The sequence below is a fragment of the Hemicordylus capensis genome, chromosome 6 (assembly GCF_027244095.1).
Source record: "Hemicordylus capensis ecotype Gifberg chromosome 6, rHemCap1.1.pri, whole genome shotgun sequence".
In the NCBI taxonomy this organism is placed as follows: Eukaryota; Metazoa; Chordata; class Lepidosauria; order Squamata; family Cordylidae; genus Hemicordylus; species Hemicordylus capensis.
This window is the reverse complement of record NC_069662.1, coordinates 132870787-132887273: the sequence shown is the minus strand read 5'-3', so window position 1 is coordinate 132887273 and position 16487 is coordinate 132870787. Positions and strand designations below refer to the sequence as shown.

The window sequence follows — 16487 nt, the reverse complement described above, 5'->3', positions numbered from 1 at the left end:
GTTCCATCCTGGCACCCTGCTCATTTCTCTCTTATAACTGGCAAGCACTTACTCAGGTGCAGCCAATCTTTATAATTAACCTTCACAACTTGTAAGCACATCTAAGAGAAGGAGTATCTTTGGCAAACAGCAAAGACTCCTGTTGAAACTTAAAAACTAACAAATGTATTTCAACATAAGTTAATGGGTTAGAATTGACTTCATTGGATGTATGATGTTGGTTGACAGGTATGTATACACATACCTGGGGAAAGAGAAAGAGAACACCGTGAACAGTGGAGTGAAAGAGCTATGGATGGAAGAGGTACAGTAGTGAGTAAATTGTTTTAATGTTGGCTGCTTTTAACTTTCTAATTTAAATTGTATATAAACCACCTAGAGATCTATATATCAGGTAGTGTATACATGTGATAAATAAAGAAAATTAACATGCAAGAAATAGATGATTCACAACAGCAGTAATAGGAGATTGCAGGGGAGTTGCAGGGGAGTAACAGCAGGAGAGAGGATATGCCCTCAACTCCTGCCTGTGGCTTCCAGCGACATCTGGTGGGCCACTGTGCGCTGGACTAGATGGGCCTTGCGCCTGATCCAGCAGGGCTGTTCTTATGTTCTTAGATAAAATTGTCTTACTGGCTATGCTAAGTTAAGAAACCATGGTTTCCCGTTAAAGCCTCAAGGGTGGGACCCAGACCTGTGAACACTGAGAACCAAATGTCTATGGAAAAGAATGTAAGAGTTACTGTGGGTGACCATTCTTAAGTGAAACTGAATAAAGACATTGGTAACAGCAATAATAGGTGATAATACAGTCTTCATGGCTGAATGAAGTTACTTTGACTCTCTGGCCAATGTTGATATTTTCATCAGATATTTCTTCTGATTTGCTATCCCTTTATGACAATTTATTATTATTATCTATATATTTAATTCTCTTATGCTGACTGCATTGGGAACTGCGTAGGATGTGGGGATGCATCTGGATGCCTGGTGGAACATTGCCTTGGGAGGGAACGGTGGCAGGGAGAGAGGCAGGCGGGAGAGAGCGGTTAGCAAGGCATCGGCAGAGTTGGGGGAAAGAAGGAAGGAGGAAAACTAAAGAGGAAAGGAGGAAACCGGACCCCTGTGAGGACCCAAGGATCTTGGCTGAGGGCACAGAGACAACGAACACCCGATCTCAAGGAGCGTCCTCAAGCAGCGTCCTCAAGGAGCGGGAGGAAATTCGGTGGTTGGGGGCAGCTGGGAGGGGACGGCTGGGGCTGGCAGCAATTTATTTATTTATTTATTTATTTATTAAAACTTGTATACCGCCCTTCCAAAAGGCTCAGGGCGGTTTACATTAAAATACCATTAAAATCAATTAAAAATTAAAGCAGAAATTATAAAACAGCACAAAACAATAATTAACAATTGAAACATCATAAAACAACAATTAAATAGCCAAAACAATTTAAAAACAAGTTTTAAAAAGCTGACAAAGCTTGGTAGGAGAGATGTGTTTTCAGAAGTTTTTTTTAAATTGCTAGAGATGGGGAGGCTCTTATCCCAGCAGGGAGTGCATTCCACAGTCTTGGGGCAGCAACCAAGAAGGCCCGTCTCTCCCTGTGTAGCCACCAAATGAGTTGGTGGCAACTGGAGACAGACCTCCTCAAGTGACCTCAATGGGCGATGACATGAGGTACTGCAAAACGAAGACTGAGGGACCGCAAAACAGCAAGTGTATCTGCCGTGAAGTTTGCCTGCTTTGCAGTGGTGGGGTGCCTGGCAGAAGTGGGGGGGGGAGAGAAGGCTGGGACAGAAGGCGATGGGGGAGGAGACTGAGGCAGAAGGGGCAGGGGAAGTAGGCAGAAGGTGGGGGGAGTGTACTGCCACACAGATTCTCTGTGCTGGTTCAGCTAGTTATTATTATTTCTTGTTTGCACAGTCAAACAGGTGTTATTGACATGTTTGTTTTAGTCAGACATTGAGTCCTTCCCAAGGACCTAGGATGCCAGAATTTTGTTATCAATATTGTTGTTGTTATAGGTATCGCCGCAAAATGTAGGCTGTTCCCAGTAAAGTGTTTTTTTGTAGTTGGCTGATGGCGATTTCTGTAGCCCCTATGGTGTTGAGGTGTTCTTCAAGATATTTTGGAATTGCACCTAGGGCACCAATGACTACTGGCATTATTTTGGTCTTTTTCTGCCACAGCCTTTCAATTTTGATTTGTAGATCTTTATATTTTGTTATTTTTTCTGTTTCTTTTTCTTATATTCTGCTGTCACTTGGTATTGCTATGTCGATTATTTTGATTTGTTTTTCTTTCTTCTGGACTACAGTTATATCTGGTGTATTGTGTGGCAGATGTTTGTCTGTTTGTAGTCAGAAGTCCCATAATACTTTTACATCTTCGTTTTTGACAACTCTTTCAATTTTATGGTCCCACCAATTTTTGGCTACAGGTAGCTTGTATTTTTTGCAGATGTTCCAGTGTATCATCCCTGCTACTTTGTCATGCCTTTGTTTGTAGTCAGCCTGTGCGATCTTTTTACAACAGCTGATTAGGTGGTCCACTGTTTCATCTGCTTCTTTACAGAGGTGGCACTTGCTATTTGTTGTTTATTTTTCTACTTTTGGTCTTATTGCATTTGTTCTTAGTGCCTGTTCCTGTGCAGCCAGTATTAAACCCTCTTTTTCTTTCTTCAAGTTGCCTGTCTTGAGCCACTGCCAGGTCTTGGTGATGTTTGATTTTCCACTTATATTGTGCAAATATTGACCATGCAATGGCTTATTTTTCCATTTTTCTGCTTGGTTCTTGATTTGTTCTTTCTTGTAGGCCTGCTTTGTTTCACTGGTGTTGAATAGTTTCTCGTTATTGACCATTTTAAGTGCATCTTCTTCACTGTCCTTTATATATTCTTCAAGGCCTCTTTTCTCCTCCTCTACTGTTTGATGGACTTGCAGCATTCCTCTTTCACCTGAGCTGCGAGGGAGGTATAGCCTATCTACATCATTGCGGGGGTGCAGAGCATGATTGATGGTCATTATTTTCCTGGTCTTACAATCTAGCATCTCTAGCTCTGCCTGGGTCCAGTCTATTATTCCTGCACTGTATCTGATAATAGCTATAGCCCAGGTGTTTATGGCTTGTATGGTGTTCCCGCCATTGTGTTTGGACTTGAGGATTTATAGAACTCTCCTGATGTATTCACTTCCAATTTTTCTTTTAACTTCAGTGTGTGCAATGTTATCAGCCTGGAGAATGCCCAAGTATTTGTAATGTAGAATGCCCAAGTATTAGTAATTAATTAAGTTGTTATTATTATTATTATTATTATTATTATTATTATTAGTTACACAGTCAGACAGGTGTTATTGACTGGTTTGTTTTATCCAGACATTGAGTGCTTCCCAAGGAGCTGGGATGGCTGAATTTTATTATCAATATTGTTGCTGTTATTATTATAATAGATATCTTCGTAGAATATAGGCTGTTCCCAGTAAAGCTGCTTTTTGTAATTGGCTGATGGTCATTTCTGTGGCCCCTATGGTGTTGAGGTGCTTTTCAATGTGTTTTGGAATTGCACCTAGGGCGCCAATTACTACTGGGATTCTTGTGCCACAGCCTTTCAATTTGTAGATCTTTGTGATTTGTTATTTTTTCTATTTCATTTTCTTCTATTCTGCTATCACTTGGTATTGCTATGTCGGTTATTTTAACTTGTTTTTCTTTCTTCTCGATTACAGTTTGTCTAGTTTGTCATCGGAAGTCCCATAATATTTTTGAATCTTCATTTTCTACAACTTTTTCAATCTTATGGTCCTGCCAATTTTTGGCCACAGGTAATAAATAAATAATAATAATAATATTTACATTTTATATTGTGCTCTTCCTCCAAGGAGCCCAGAGCGGTGTACTACATACTTAAGTTTCTCCTCACAACAACCTTGTGAAGAAGGTTAGGTTGAGAGAGAAGTGACCAGTCCAGAGTCACCCAGCAAGTATCATAGCTGAAAGGAGATTTGAACTCGGGTCTCCCCGGACCTAGTCCAGCACTCTAACCACTACACCACGCTGGCTCTCACTAGACTGGAAGATAGAATTACCTGGGAAGTTTTAGGGATTTTGGAGGATTTGTTGACTCTAAGGCTTCCTGGAGAGATCCCCGAGCCCGGGGTGCTGCGGCACTGCAGCAACACATGAGCAAAAAGCTGAGGTAAACGGAGCAATCACTCTGTTAACCTTGTCTAAGCGGAGGGGTATTTATGACCGTTAGCTGCTGGGAGTCATGTGGCTCCCGTTGCAGCACACAATTGCCCCAAAGCAGGGTAGGCTCCCTTAGCCCACTTTGGGGCAATCGTGAGAATAGCCTCATGGTCACTCACACCCACTGACACACCACCGTCAGCTTGCCCCCACTCTGGCCAACCCCCAAACCAGATATGTCACAGTCTGCCCATTAGTTCTGTTGACACATATGACACACACCACTTGGCCTATGATGATGATGAACTGGTGCCCTGAAGCCGAGCACCAACTGGAGGCTGTGGTGGAGCAAGCAGGAGGTTTGATTTTTTGTGTTTTAGTGTTAACTTTTGTTCCAAGCAGACATGTACATATGTGGCCCATGATGATTGTGGACTGGTGCCCTGACATGTGTCAGCCAGGCATGCTGTCAGCCTCTAAGGCTTAGGCAGATCCAGGAAGAAAGGTTGAGTGGCTTTAATGCCTAGATAGGGAATGTGGAAAGGGGCTGAAAAGGGAGAAAAGCAATGGTACCCAGTTTGAGAGTCTCAGGAATGCTGAAGAGAGGCTATATGTTTTGGGGTGACAGGGAGCCTTATGCAGATTCCTATGGAGATAGGATGCGGTGGCCATGCTTCCCTCCTCACCAGACTCCCAAAGCTACTCTTAGCTTTAGTTCTGAACACTGTTCTTTTCCTGGACTCTTTTCTCTCAAACAAAAGTTATAGCAGACCAAGTACCTCTGTAGGAGTGCCAAGGGGGTGTACAGATAGTCACATTTCTGGACCCTGTAACACTATGAGTCTACTACTAGTTTTGCTTGGTTGATGTATGCACTACATAACAGTTAGATTGCCAAATAAATGTCATAATTACATTACAATAATCTTACAATTTAATAATTTATTGTGATGCATTGTTTCCCAAGTTCAAGGTGTCAGAGAAATAACACTGCACAAGAATTAGTGCTTCCAGTTCGATGTCATCAGGTCACTCTGCCCAGCGAACATCCTAGCTCTCATTTATAACTCATAATCTGTGGAAGATCATTGGGAGGAATCCTGTTGCTGTGGTTCAGAGGCTGACATACCCATTAACATAGCCCATGGGCTATGGCTATACCCTATATTGGGCTATATTGTGGCCAATATTGTGGAATGGGCTATATTGCACCCTATATTAACAAAAGGGAGGTCTGAGGATCATGTAGCTGCTTTGCAAATATCTATCATGCTTATGCCCGACATATGAGCTGCTGAAATGGCCATAGCTCTAGTAGAGTGTGCCTTGACTCTAGAAGGAGGCTTGACATGTTGAAGTCATTCACACTATCACAAACTGTGTTCTACCCGGGTTTGGGAACTGTGTGCTCCCATCCTCTGGTTGTGTGGAAGCAAGGAAGAAGGAAAACCTGGGTAACTTTTCTACTACTACTAGCCAGTGCTATAGTCTCTGCCTTGAAATAGTCTGTACCTCTTCCTTCCCTTTATAGATCATTTATCTGACTTTCTGAATAGGGATATGCAGAACCTGGTTTGATTTGAACTTGCCCGGTTCGAGCTTGAACAGGACTGGCCCCGTCCAAGTTTGAACTCAACTGGGCCCAGTTCAGATTGCATTGGTTTGGCCCGGTTTGAGCGCCTTGCTCAAAGGAGAATCTGGTAAGGATTGCAAGCAAAGGGGGATTTCCTCCCTAAAAAGGCTCCCCAGCAGTAGTGGTCCATGCCGGCAGCAGCCCCTCTCAACCCCACCAGTGCTCCCCTCGTGCACCTCTCCATGCCTGCACGGCAGCCGGAACTAGGCCACCCGCCAACCTGCAGTGTGAGAGGGTAGAACCGGCAGGGCCAAGAGGGGCCACCACAGCCTGTAAGGTACGCTCTCACCCACCCTCTGAACTTTTTTAGGTAAAGAATCTCCCTTTGCTTGTAAAGGGGAATCCTTACCAGATGCCCCTTTACAAGCAAGGTGCTCGAACCAGGTTGACCCAGTTCAACAGCACGAACTGAACCGCCAGCTAATTCTAATGAAATGGTTAATGGACTGGCAGTTCGGCTCCGCTGCCAGTTCTATGCACACCCTTATTTCTAAGCTCCTTCGTTCTGACCATAAAGCACAACATGGACCTTCTGACATCTAAGGAGTGCACTGACTTCTCCAAAGGAATAGAAGGGTTCATGAAAAAGGAAGATAAGACTATGCCTTGGTTCAAGTGGAATTTTGGGACCACTGTGGGTCTGAAGGTTGGATCTGTCCTTAGGATGACTTTGAGGCTGTTCTCACACACACCCTAACCCAGGCTATGGAAGCCCAGCCTGGGTTAGGCTGCATGTGAGAGCTGCTGGAATTGGGCCCAATCCTGGTGAGGCAGTATCACCTAGCCCGGCTTTTAGCTGGGGTTAAAGTTTTGAGCAGGCCCTTAACCTGGACTCCGGGATCATGTGTTCACTGGGGCTGCATTTGGCCCCAGGGGAAACAGAGACAGGCTCCTAGAATGCCTGTCTTCTGGAGGAATCCCCCAACACACCGTGCATGTCACACAGTGCATTTTGGGATATCTGTAGGCCAGGACAAGTCCTGGCCTCCAGAGTTCATCTGAAAGTGTGATCCTTGCTTCCAGAAATGTTCCAGCAATTGTCCGGAGGGGAGATGAGTTGGACCAGCCTGTCCCCCGCCCCCCCCCCCCCGGTCACCTGAATGGCCCCTTTGTTTGGAAAGAACATTGTGTAAGGGGAGTCAACCCTGAGGGCTGTTTGTTCACTGAGTCTCCTTGCCGATGCAATGACAACCAAGTATGTGGTTTTTTAAGTGAACAACCACACTTAAGGAGATGAGAAGGGCTAGCAGTTCAAATGAAGGCTCTGTAATTGTGGATACAACGAATGAAATGCTCCAAGGTTCAGTAGGCTTTCTGACTGGTGGAAATAGGTTACTGATTCCTTTCAGGAATCTTTTTGAGTCAGGGTGAGAGAATACAGAGCATGCATTCCATCTAGGATGTCTTGCTGAGAGTGCAAAAATATGAGGCATTGGATAGGCCTGAGTTTTTTTTAGAGTTGTCAAATAAAAGGATTCAGCAAATAGAAGCCTTATAGGGATCAAATTCTTTAGCAGCAGCATACTGTGTGAATCTCTTCCATTTTCATTTATAGTTACATCTTGTTCATTCCTTTCATTTAGGAGGAAGCCATCTAAAAGTTCAGTCTCCAAGCTGTCAGGTTCAGCATCTGGATACTGTAATAGAAGATCTGAGCAGCTCCCTGAGCTAACACATAATGGACCTATGTCACCTGAATAAATTTATGAAAACAAGAAAATTCAGAATGCTATCCTTGCAGGATATCCTTTTGAGGAGGTTGAGACTGGGGACTGAAGGTCTTTTAAAAGGAGGTTCTCCAGTAGGGAAGACGGGTTGAGCCCAGTCCTTGGTGGAATTTTTCGAGATTGCCCTTTAGTTTCTTTGACTTCCAGAGTCTGTACTCTTCAAAATCCTAAGGGAGGTCCAGGAGATGGCAGATAGTATGAATCTCTGAAACCTCTTGGGTAGCCAGGGTCCAATGTGCCCAGAGAGCTCCAGTAGTCTATAGGGTGCATTATGGTTGAATAATGTGGAGCGGAGTGGTGGAACCTTTCCCTCTAGCAATAGGTTGGTGTGTAAGATGGAGAGGGCATGGACAGGCAAGGCTTCGGACTCCTAATCTTAATCCCGTTCATGCATGGAAAATCCCCTAAAGGTGGATCCTGAGTTGGTAGAGAGCGTAGATCCCTTTAGCAATCCCAAACGTTTTTGGAGTCAAGTTGTTTGGTATTGTTACCTTTGGGGAAGTTTCCTTCAAAGAGAGACATCTGCTTGAATCAGGCCTGTTGTCATGGCCTGAATTAGTGAGTTATCTGGTAACACATCCACCACTATAGGGGAGGTGCTATAGAGGTGCCAGTCACATTTTTCTGAGGGCTCACTTGGTGAGCCTTGTTTGCTGGCATCAGGATCAGTATTGGGTCAGATCAGATGGGGTGTCAATGGCATCGGTAGTACAACCAATGCACAGTGGTTGTGAAAGTCACGGTGGCCGATCTTGATGGCATCAGCATCAAGGCTGATGTTTCAAATGATCCCGTAGCATCCAAAGAGGTCTGAAAGCTCTCCAGCTCTTTTTGGACCGTTGTCGGAGAGAATTATGTGGGGATCGCATCGAGGTCAACATCATCTGTGTTGACAATCCCGATGGTCATCAGCATCAAAGTTCAATAAACAAGTCATGTTTGTCAGAGGAAGGGAGAGTTCCCCAGCAAGAAGTACGCTTCTTAAAAGTCTTTTAAATGTCTATTAGAACAATAACTGAAACAAAATCTAAAGAGCAAACTTAAAAGGTCAGTTGTCCGAAAAGACAGAGTAAAATAGCCTTGTATTCTTTCAGGAACTGAGGAAAGAGAAGCAAATCTTTCACAAGGTAAACACCATTGTGGTTGGGAAGGAATTGAGAAGACACCCTCCTGCCAAAGACAACAGTCGTGCCTCACGTACGATTTGGAGGAATTGAAGAGTACCTCAAGAAGCTATGGCATTCTCTCACAGAAATTACTGTGCAGGCACAGAACCCATTTTGTGAGGGAAAATAGATCACCTCAAAGATCAACTGTTAGGGTAAAAACCAATAACATTTTAAAATGCAAAAAAAGATCAACTGTTAGGTGAACTTTAAAAAACAACTCAACCAGGTCACTACTGCAAATCTGTTTATTTGATAGTAGTAATAAATAAGAACATTGCAATTATGTATGTTTAAGTGAAACATAAGCAGTAAAACCTATATACATGCATGAAGCGCTATGGTATACAGTTCCTGGATGTTAAATAACAACCGTATTTATTATTATTTATTTAAAAACTCAGCTCAGAACAGCTGCGGGGGGTTGCTTCAGGTATAGGCAATACAATTCAGTACCATTTGCAAATACAGCTCATTTGCCAGTAGAATAAAGCACATATTCTGCAGATATGTTTAATTTCAGTAGTGAACCTTCTTGATGGTATTTCAGCTTTTTAATGGTTGGTTTTTGGGGGGGTTTGTTTTGTTTTTTTAAGGTTACTGCTCTTCTTGGAGCCAAGACTTTATTCATGGGAGAAACTTACAGGAATGCCCTCATGAATTAAATTGTAATATCAGAAGCATTCCTATACCCTTCATCATACAAGATTAATTTTGATTCATAAAGGCACAGACATGAGTATGCATACTAAAATCAACAATAATGGCTTATTCAACAGAATATTTTTTTAAGCAAAAACCAACTAAAGTCTAAGCTTTATACAAATATATATATTTAAAAATCTGTTGTTCATAAACAAAATAAATTATATATATAAAACTAACATTTTGTAAGTATAAAAATGCAATAAGTACACAACACATTGGACCCAATTAAAGGTGGACAGTCTCCATACAGTATTCCAAATCAATATACAATAGTGGTGTGCACAGAACTGGCGCCTGCCAGTTCGGTGGGGGCGGGATATCTTTAAGGTTGGGGGAGGGTGCTCTTACCCCTTCCGTTGAGTTTCCCCTGTACGTGCACACACACCAGGCACTTCCAGTCTGAGGAGACACCGGGGCAGCATGGAGGTACACTGCCACCTCGTCAGATTGTTTTAAAAGACAGTGCTGGCGGGGGAAACACAGCGGGAGGAGTAAGAGCACCCATCCACATCCTTAAAGATATCCCCCTCCCACCTTCGAACCAGCTGAACCGCCAGACATTCAAACCAGTTCATGCACACCCCTAATATACAGCAGTATATATTTTGTTATATCTTATACCCATTATTTTCAGTTAAGTGATGAAGAAACTCCAATTAAAAATAAAATAAGTCAGATTTGAATGAGCTCTATACACAAGTGTATAACATTCACAACATTCATTAGGAGGATTTGCTGATTTCCCTTTCTGGCGTCAACCACTTGCACAGGATTCAATGCTGCTCTGGAGGGCTACCCATGCTGTCAGCATCCCCCCCCCTTTTAAGAGCTGCACTGGGAAGGGAGTGAGAAATGCCTGGTGTGTATATGTTGTTTAATCCCAGCCATGGAGTTCAGTTTGTAATTATTAAATTGCACTATGCTCAATATAGGATGCTTACTGCCTACTACAAGTTACTGTATGTACATTAATCCAAGACTTGCAAGTTTTTGATGTTAGTAATAAGGGGGCGATCTTAAATTCAGAGTCCTCATTTGGTAAATAGAGGTAAAACCTGTATTTTTTTAAGGGGCTTGTCTTAAATTCAGAGTCATCTTATCTTTGGGTAAATATGGTATGTTTCTGTAAATTTCATGACATTTTTCTGATTATGCTGTATGGTAATTGTACTCATGTGCAACAACAGAAGAATGTTGACAATGTATCCGGAACAACAGTATACCTGGTTTTCTTTAATACTGGTCCAACTGAATGTATATACATGCTTTCTACACAAAATAAGGGCTGACATCCAGAATAATGATGTGCATGTGGAAGAACATTCCACATATAAAACGGGCAATGAGCGATTTTTGCTAAGCCCCCCTTTCAACTGCAGCGCACTGTGCCTCCTGAAAATATGTCACTGAAGAAACCTATTTCTGGGCAGGCCTAGTGGGCTGCAGAGAAAGGGCAAAATGGTGAACAGCACCTCTCCCCTGTTGCACACACAGAATGTTTTTCCACACATGCAGTGGTAATCTGGATGTCAGCCATGATTTCATCTCATGGCTTTGCAAATGAAACCTCTGAAAGGTTATAGCAAAACAACTGCAATACAGTTTTACAAACAAACAATACAACTTCCATTGTATTGAACATATTTCAGTCTGTACAACTCACACACATGCAAGGCTTTTATTTATAATACTTTGGGTTTTGCTTCACACAAATCACTGCAGAACCATTTTCAATTTATTTCAGTTGCTTCTTTCACTAGGTATCAACTGGCTGCTCAATTTCATCAGCAATTTTACAATGAGACCTGCCTACAAAAAGAAAAGCAAATCAGGATTTTCCAAACAACAATAGTAATTACTGCCAGCTTTGAAAAATAAACACCTCAACTTCTATCTTAATACTCAACATTAAAGCCAGAGTTTTCAACTTTTTAAAAACAAGTGCACCCCTTCTATGTCAAAGCTTCAGCTTAGGTACCCCATAAAAGCAGTCAAGAATTGTGACTCTCCCAAAACTAAATCTTGCCAAAGTCTGTGAGAAATAAAATACAAGCTAAGTGACTATGCCCTGGAATCAGGCAAAACCAACCAACCCCTAACTCGACATGGTGGCTTCCTTCCTCCTCCCATCCTCTGGAATCTCATGGCCAGGGCTCCACAGCATACCTGTGACCTGACCCCACCCACCTCTCCCTCTCCTCTTCACTTGAGTGGCTGGCTAGGTGCTCAGGTTCAGCCTACCCCTCCCTCATCCGGACTGACAGCCAGGCTTGGCAGCAAGGACAATGCCAACAATGAGCTCCAGCCAGCATTTCCATCATGGCTGAGCTTGTCAGTCCGGCTGAGAGAAGGGTGTACTGAGCCTGAGCACATGGCCAGCCAGTCGTGTGAAGAGGAGGGATGCTGCCTGACCCTCTCTCATCCTAGATGAGAGGAGCCAAAAGTGTAGCATACAAGTCAGTTACGACTACATACAAAAATAATTATGCCCACTCCCCACTTTTGGTGGTTAGCCAATTTATATGCGGTACAAGAAACTTAAAATGATTTCATTTAATGTACTATATATTTAATGTTAACATGAAGCATCCTAAGACACATGATGGTAAAGGCAACACCAAAGTTTGACCTTTGGGTCTCGAGTACATCTAACTTGTCCTTTTAATTTCAATGGGATTAGTTAAAGTGTGCCTTCGAGTCGATTTTGATTCCTGGCGCCCACAGAGCCCTGTGGTTTTCTTTGGTAGAATAGATGATAACAGGAGGGGGTTTATCACTGCCATTCCTGCGTAGTATGAGATTATGCCTTTCAGCATCTTCCTGTATCGCTGCTGCCTGATCTAGGTGTTTCCCATAGTCTGGGAAACATACCAGTGGGGATTTGAACCGGCAACCTCTGGCTTGCTAGTCAAGTCATTTTCCTGCTGCACCATTAGGTGGCTCAATGGGACTACTATGAGTAATTTTCCTCAGTATGTCAGCCAGTATTGATGCATATTTTGAATGTGAGCAAAGAACTATTCAGTAAACTATTGCTTACCTGCTTGGTATGAACTATAAAGCTCATTTTGTTTTCCAGACTATGTATTTGAAAACAGGTATTTGCATCTCCCAATTGCCACATAAAACAACCGTATTTTAAACTTATGAGCAAAGCCTGTAATATAAAAGTAAACAAACTGAAAAGCCAAATAATCTCTAAATTGTCATTAAGCAAGGATGCTTTTCTCAGTAGTGTGTGTATCTGGCCCAGTTTTTCTAAAATGGATGTCTGACATCCATTTGGTTCTGGAATGCTGATCCCTGCCACCCTGATTCTCAGTAGGGTAGGGGCCAGGGTTGTGTTCCCGGCACCGAGGCAGACATGCGGGCCGCCATTTTGCCTCCCCCTGCATGTGGTCGGGGCTGACCAATCAGGGCAAGGATCAGCCAGTTAAAAGGGATGGCCTGTTCTCATCCTTGCCAGTTGCTCTTTTGCAAAGCACCCACCCACCCACCCGTGCTCAGTGAGGGTTAGGCTCAGTTAGGGCCCAGTAGGAATTTTTTGGGCTGCGGCAGATGTGGCCTTTTCACCTACTTCTTACTGAGTTTCGAGATGCAGGGGTTTAAAAGTATTTAGAATTGTTTGGTCTCTTGGCAGGAAAGTGCAGGTTGGGGTAAGTTGTTTTGGTAATAGTGTTAGGCTGGAGGACCATTTAAGGTGGGCGAGGGCCAAGGAACAACTCTTCAGTGTTTTGCGGCCCGGAGGGTTGATGTGGAGCAGTCCTCTTTATGATGCTGACCCACACTTTGGTTAGTTAGGTTCCTCACTGCAAGTTTTGGTTATGTATTTTTTATCAATAAAGTAGCCCTAGTTTATTCCAGTTATGTGTGTCCTGTCTCCATTGTGGCCTGGGGGTGCAACTGAATGACACAGAAAAGGAGGTCACATAACCTAAACCAAGAGTAATTCTTTCAAAGAGAGCTCTAAACAGGGTGGATTTGATTTAAATCAAACGGATTTAAATTGTGATTTAAATCACGATTTAAATCACTAGCAGGGTGGATAAAAATAAAAAAAATCAGATTTAAATCAAAAAAATCAGATTTAAATCAAAAAAATCGGATTTTTTTATTTAAATCGGATTTTTTTTATTTTTATCCACCCTGCTAGTGATTTAAATCGTGATTTAAATCGTGATTTAAATCAGTTTGATTTAAATCAAATCCACCCTGGCTCTAAATAAATCTCTCATGGAGAGAGGAGTTCAAATCTTTCAGAGCCATCTGGAGCTTTTTGGAACTTGTCATATGAATTCTGCATTGGTTGCATTAAATCCACTTTTGCAAAAATTATCCAAAAGTTATGACAAGCAGCTTCGGAAGCTGTGTGGACAGGATCTGGAGGACATGGAAACAGCAAGCCTGCATCTCTCTTGGAGGTTCGACTCTCTGGGCTGTGTGAGCCGCTGATGTCATTTCCCATTTGGCCCGATAAAATGTTCCCAGGAACTCCTATCTAAATTACCCTCCATTTAATAAGCAGTTTAAGAATATAGCATGAAAGCTCCTGATATTGCCTCTGGTGCATGCACACTGGTATCTTTTCAAGAGAGTCTTTGTATCATTGGCATTTGTCCCAGACTTGGGGAAGCTAAAATGCAGTCTGGGATGCCCAGGGAGGAGCATCTTAAAATACCTGTGATATGCTGAATGCACAAGCCTGTATTTATGTTCACAAGTAGTGTTTGCTACTTAAAATAGTAACATGGCCAAACAAACCTTGGTTTCCATATTGAGAAGATGCAGTCCTTTGACGTTTACTCCGACGTACACTCTGATGACTTTATGATTACTTGAGCTTGCCTTTGTGAATACTTGTCCTGTGAAAAAAGCAGCTCCATAGGTGGGAATCTCCCAGCAGTTCTGCAAAAACATGCGCTGCAGGTGATGCATCTCTTTACTCACGCCCTCACTAGTACTGAGACTCTAGAAATACAAGTTGACATAGCCACAGAAGATAGGGTTTTAACTTTAATCTGGATTAAGTTTATTTAGTGCATTTATATAACACCCTATACAAAAAGCCCCTGGGCGGTTAGGGCAGGATAAAATGGCAAGCATACGTTCTTTAAGAACACTGTGATGTTACGCAGTCTACCAGCATACGCAAAAAACTAAAAGGAATTCAGAACTCCTATTTATAACCATTTGTGCCACTGACTTTAATAAGATCATGCTGGAGCAAATGCATCATGCTTCACAAAATTTAGTAACAGCTGAGTTGGCACACAAAAAAAATAAAACAAATGATTTTGACCTCTGAAGATTTTTGAGCTCTTAAGACAAAAGATTTTAACCTTGCAGTACCCCATTTCATGTATACATAATCTTGATTGGTACTGTTGCCAAGGATATGCTGTTTCACAGCTAAATAAATTTTTCAGCTCAAATCTAAAAATAAAACAAACATATTACCTAATATCAATGACTCAACAATAGTCATTTAATGATATTTTGTCTTTTTTTTTTTTACTGTCAGCATAACGTTTCCAGAAAATAAAGGTGAGTATCCAGACAAGTTACTAGTTACTATTGAAATCAATGAGACAAATTAGTTGGAATGAACTTAAGTCCTATTAATTTCAATGGCTGACATCCAGCACAGCATTAGGAAGGGTGAGCTGGAGCTGTGTCCTCACAGAGAGGCTGCTTTGGAGCTCAGCCACCATGCTGCTGAGCAGAAGAGAAACCACACAGCAGGAGGGGAAGTAATTTTTGCCTTTCTCCCCTTCTTCCCAAAATGCTATTTGGCTTCTAGGAATATGTCCCTGAGGGCTGTACAACCCTCAGGAACAAATTCCTGGAAGCCAGAAAGTACTTTTTGGGTGAAGGGAGTGCACACCTCCTGCATATGCTCTGCTGCTCAGCAACAATGTGAGGCTGTTCACATGAGCAGCTCGACCTGGACTTGCACAGCCCTACCTGGGTAGGGCTGCTTGTGTGGAGCGCTAGTATTGGGCTCAGTCCTGAAACTGCCCCACCAGGTAGCCCGAGTATTCTCCCCAGGCTTTTACTGAAGTAGAAGGATGTGCACCCTTACACCCCAGTCTCCAATCATGTGGCTGCTTCGGCTGCCTTAAGCCTGAGCAGCCACAAAGCCGGGTGGCTAGAGTGCCTGGCGATGGGGAAATTCCCCAATGCACCATGCTCCTTGCGGGGTGCACTGTGGGATGCAGGAGGCTGCAGCCTACATCCCCCCCCCGCAACTCCCTCATCACTCTCGGAGCCATAGCATGCTGGTTGTGTGGGTGTGCTACATTTGTAAGCCCAACAGTGGCATAGATCGTGTGGGGAAGGCAGGATGGCTCCTGCCTCCCCACCAGCCCTCCCCAGGCTGGGTAAGCTTTGGTCGTGTGAATGATCTTACTGGTTGAGCTCTGAAGCAGCCTCTCTGCAACAGTGCAGCTCCTACACCACCGTCCAAAAGCTGTGCTGGATGTCAGCCACTGGGATTTAGTCATGACTAACTTAGTCTGAGTGTTGCCCACTGCACATTTTAAAGCAAGGTTTTTCCACCCCCTTAAATTATGTTGCTGGTAACCTTCTCACCTTGTATTCATGAAGTATTCGATTTGTCCAGTGCGGTGCCTTACTTTTTAATTTGGTGATCGGTACTATAGATTTTAAATTTTCTTCACTGGAAATAAGTCAAAAACATTAACTGTTTCTCAACACAACAGATATAACACCACAACATGAACAAGTAATCTTTCTATGTGTTGATGGTTAACGTCTATCCTGCTGCATATGATAATCTTGCTAAATAGGTGGTCATCAAAGTAAGGTTTGACTACACTGCTCAGCTAGACAAAGGGGAGAAAGTGTCCAGAATCAGCCAGCATCTCCAAGCATCAGTTTGATGGTGCACATTTCAGGTGCTGACTTATTCCACCAAGCAATATCCTTATTTTGTTTGTATGTTAATATGTATACCCCACTTTGACTGTAAGACAAATTAAACTGGCTTACCACAAATTCATTTAAGAAGCCAACAAAATCTACAACAAATCAACCAAAATGTACAA

At 42.8% G+C, this 16487-nt stretch overlaps 1 protein-coding gene and 1 long non-coding RNA gene across 13 annotated transcripts in view; one reads left to right on the top strand and one right to left on the bottom strand.

Annotated features, from left to right (window-relative positions):
• Position 1: 1 nt before the first annotated feature.
• On the top strand, positions 2–9222 carry LOC128330081 (uncharacterized). Of its 2 annotated transcripts, none has more exons than XR_008309946.1 (3): positions 2–304; positions 3727–3822; positions 8641–9222. It is a non-coding gene; the product is annotated as an uncharacterized LOC128330081 (long non-coding RNA). The 2 variants fall into 2 exon arrangements; XR_008309947.1 differs by lacking the exon at positions 8641–9222 and adding an exon at positions 7403–8632.
• Positions 8947–16487, bottom strand: part of KRIT1 (KRIT1 ankyrin repeat containing) — a 38616-nt gene continuing 31075 nt past the window's right edge. For 10 of the 11 annotated variants that reach the window (XM_053262343.1, XM_053262342.1, XM_053262333.1 and 7 more), the window contains 4 exons: positions 16012–16099; positions 14182–14388; positions 12461–12577; positions 8947–11229 (listed from right to left, as the gene is read on the bottom strand). In XM_053262343.1, coding sequence (XP_053118318.1) covers positions 11161–11229; positions 12461–12577; positions 14182–14388; positions 16012–16099 — 481 coding nt within the window. In that variant the 3' untranslated portion in view covers positions 8947–11160. Of the gene's footprint in view, positions 11230–12460; positions 12578–14181; positions 14389–16011; positions 16100–16487 lie in introns of those variants that run through there. The other variant, XM_053262335.1, reaches the window with a different exon arrangement.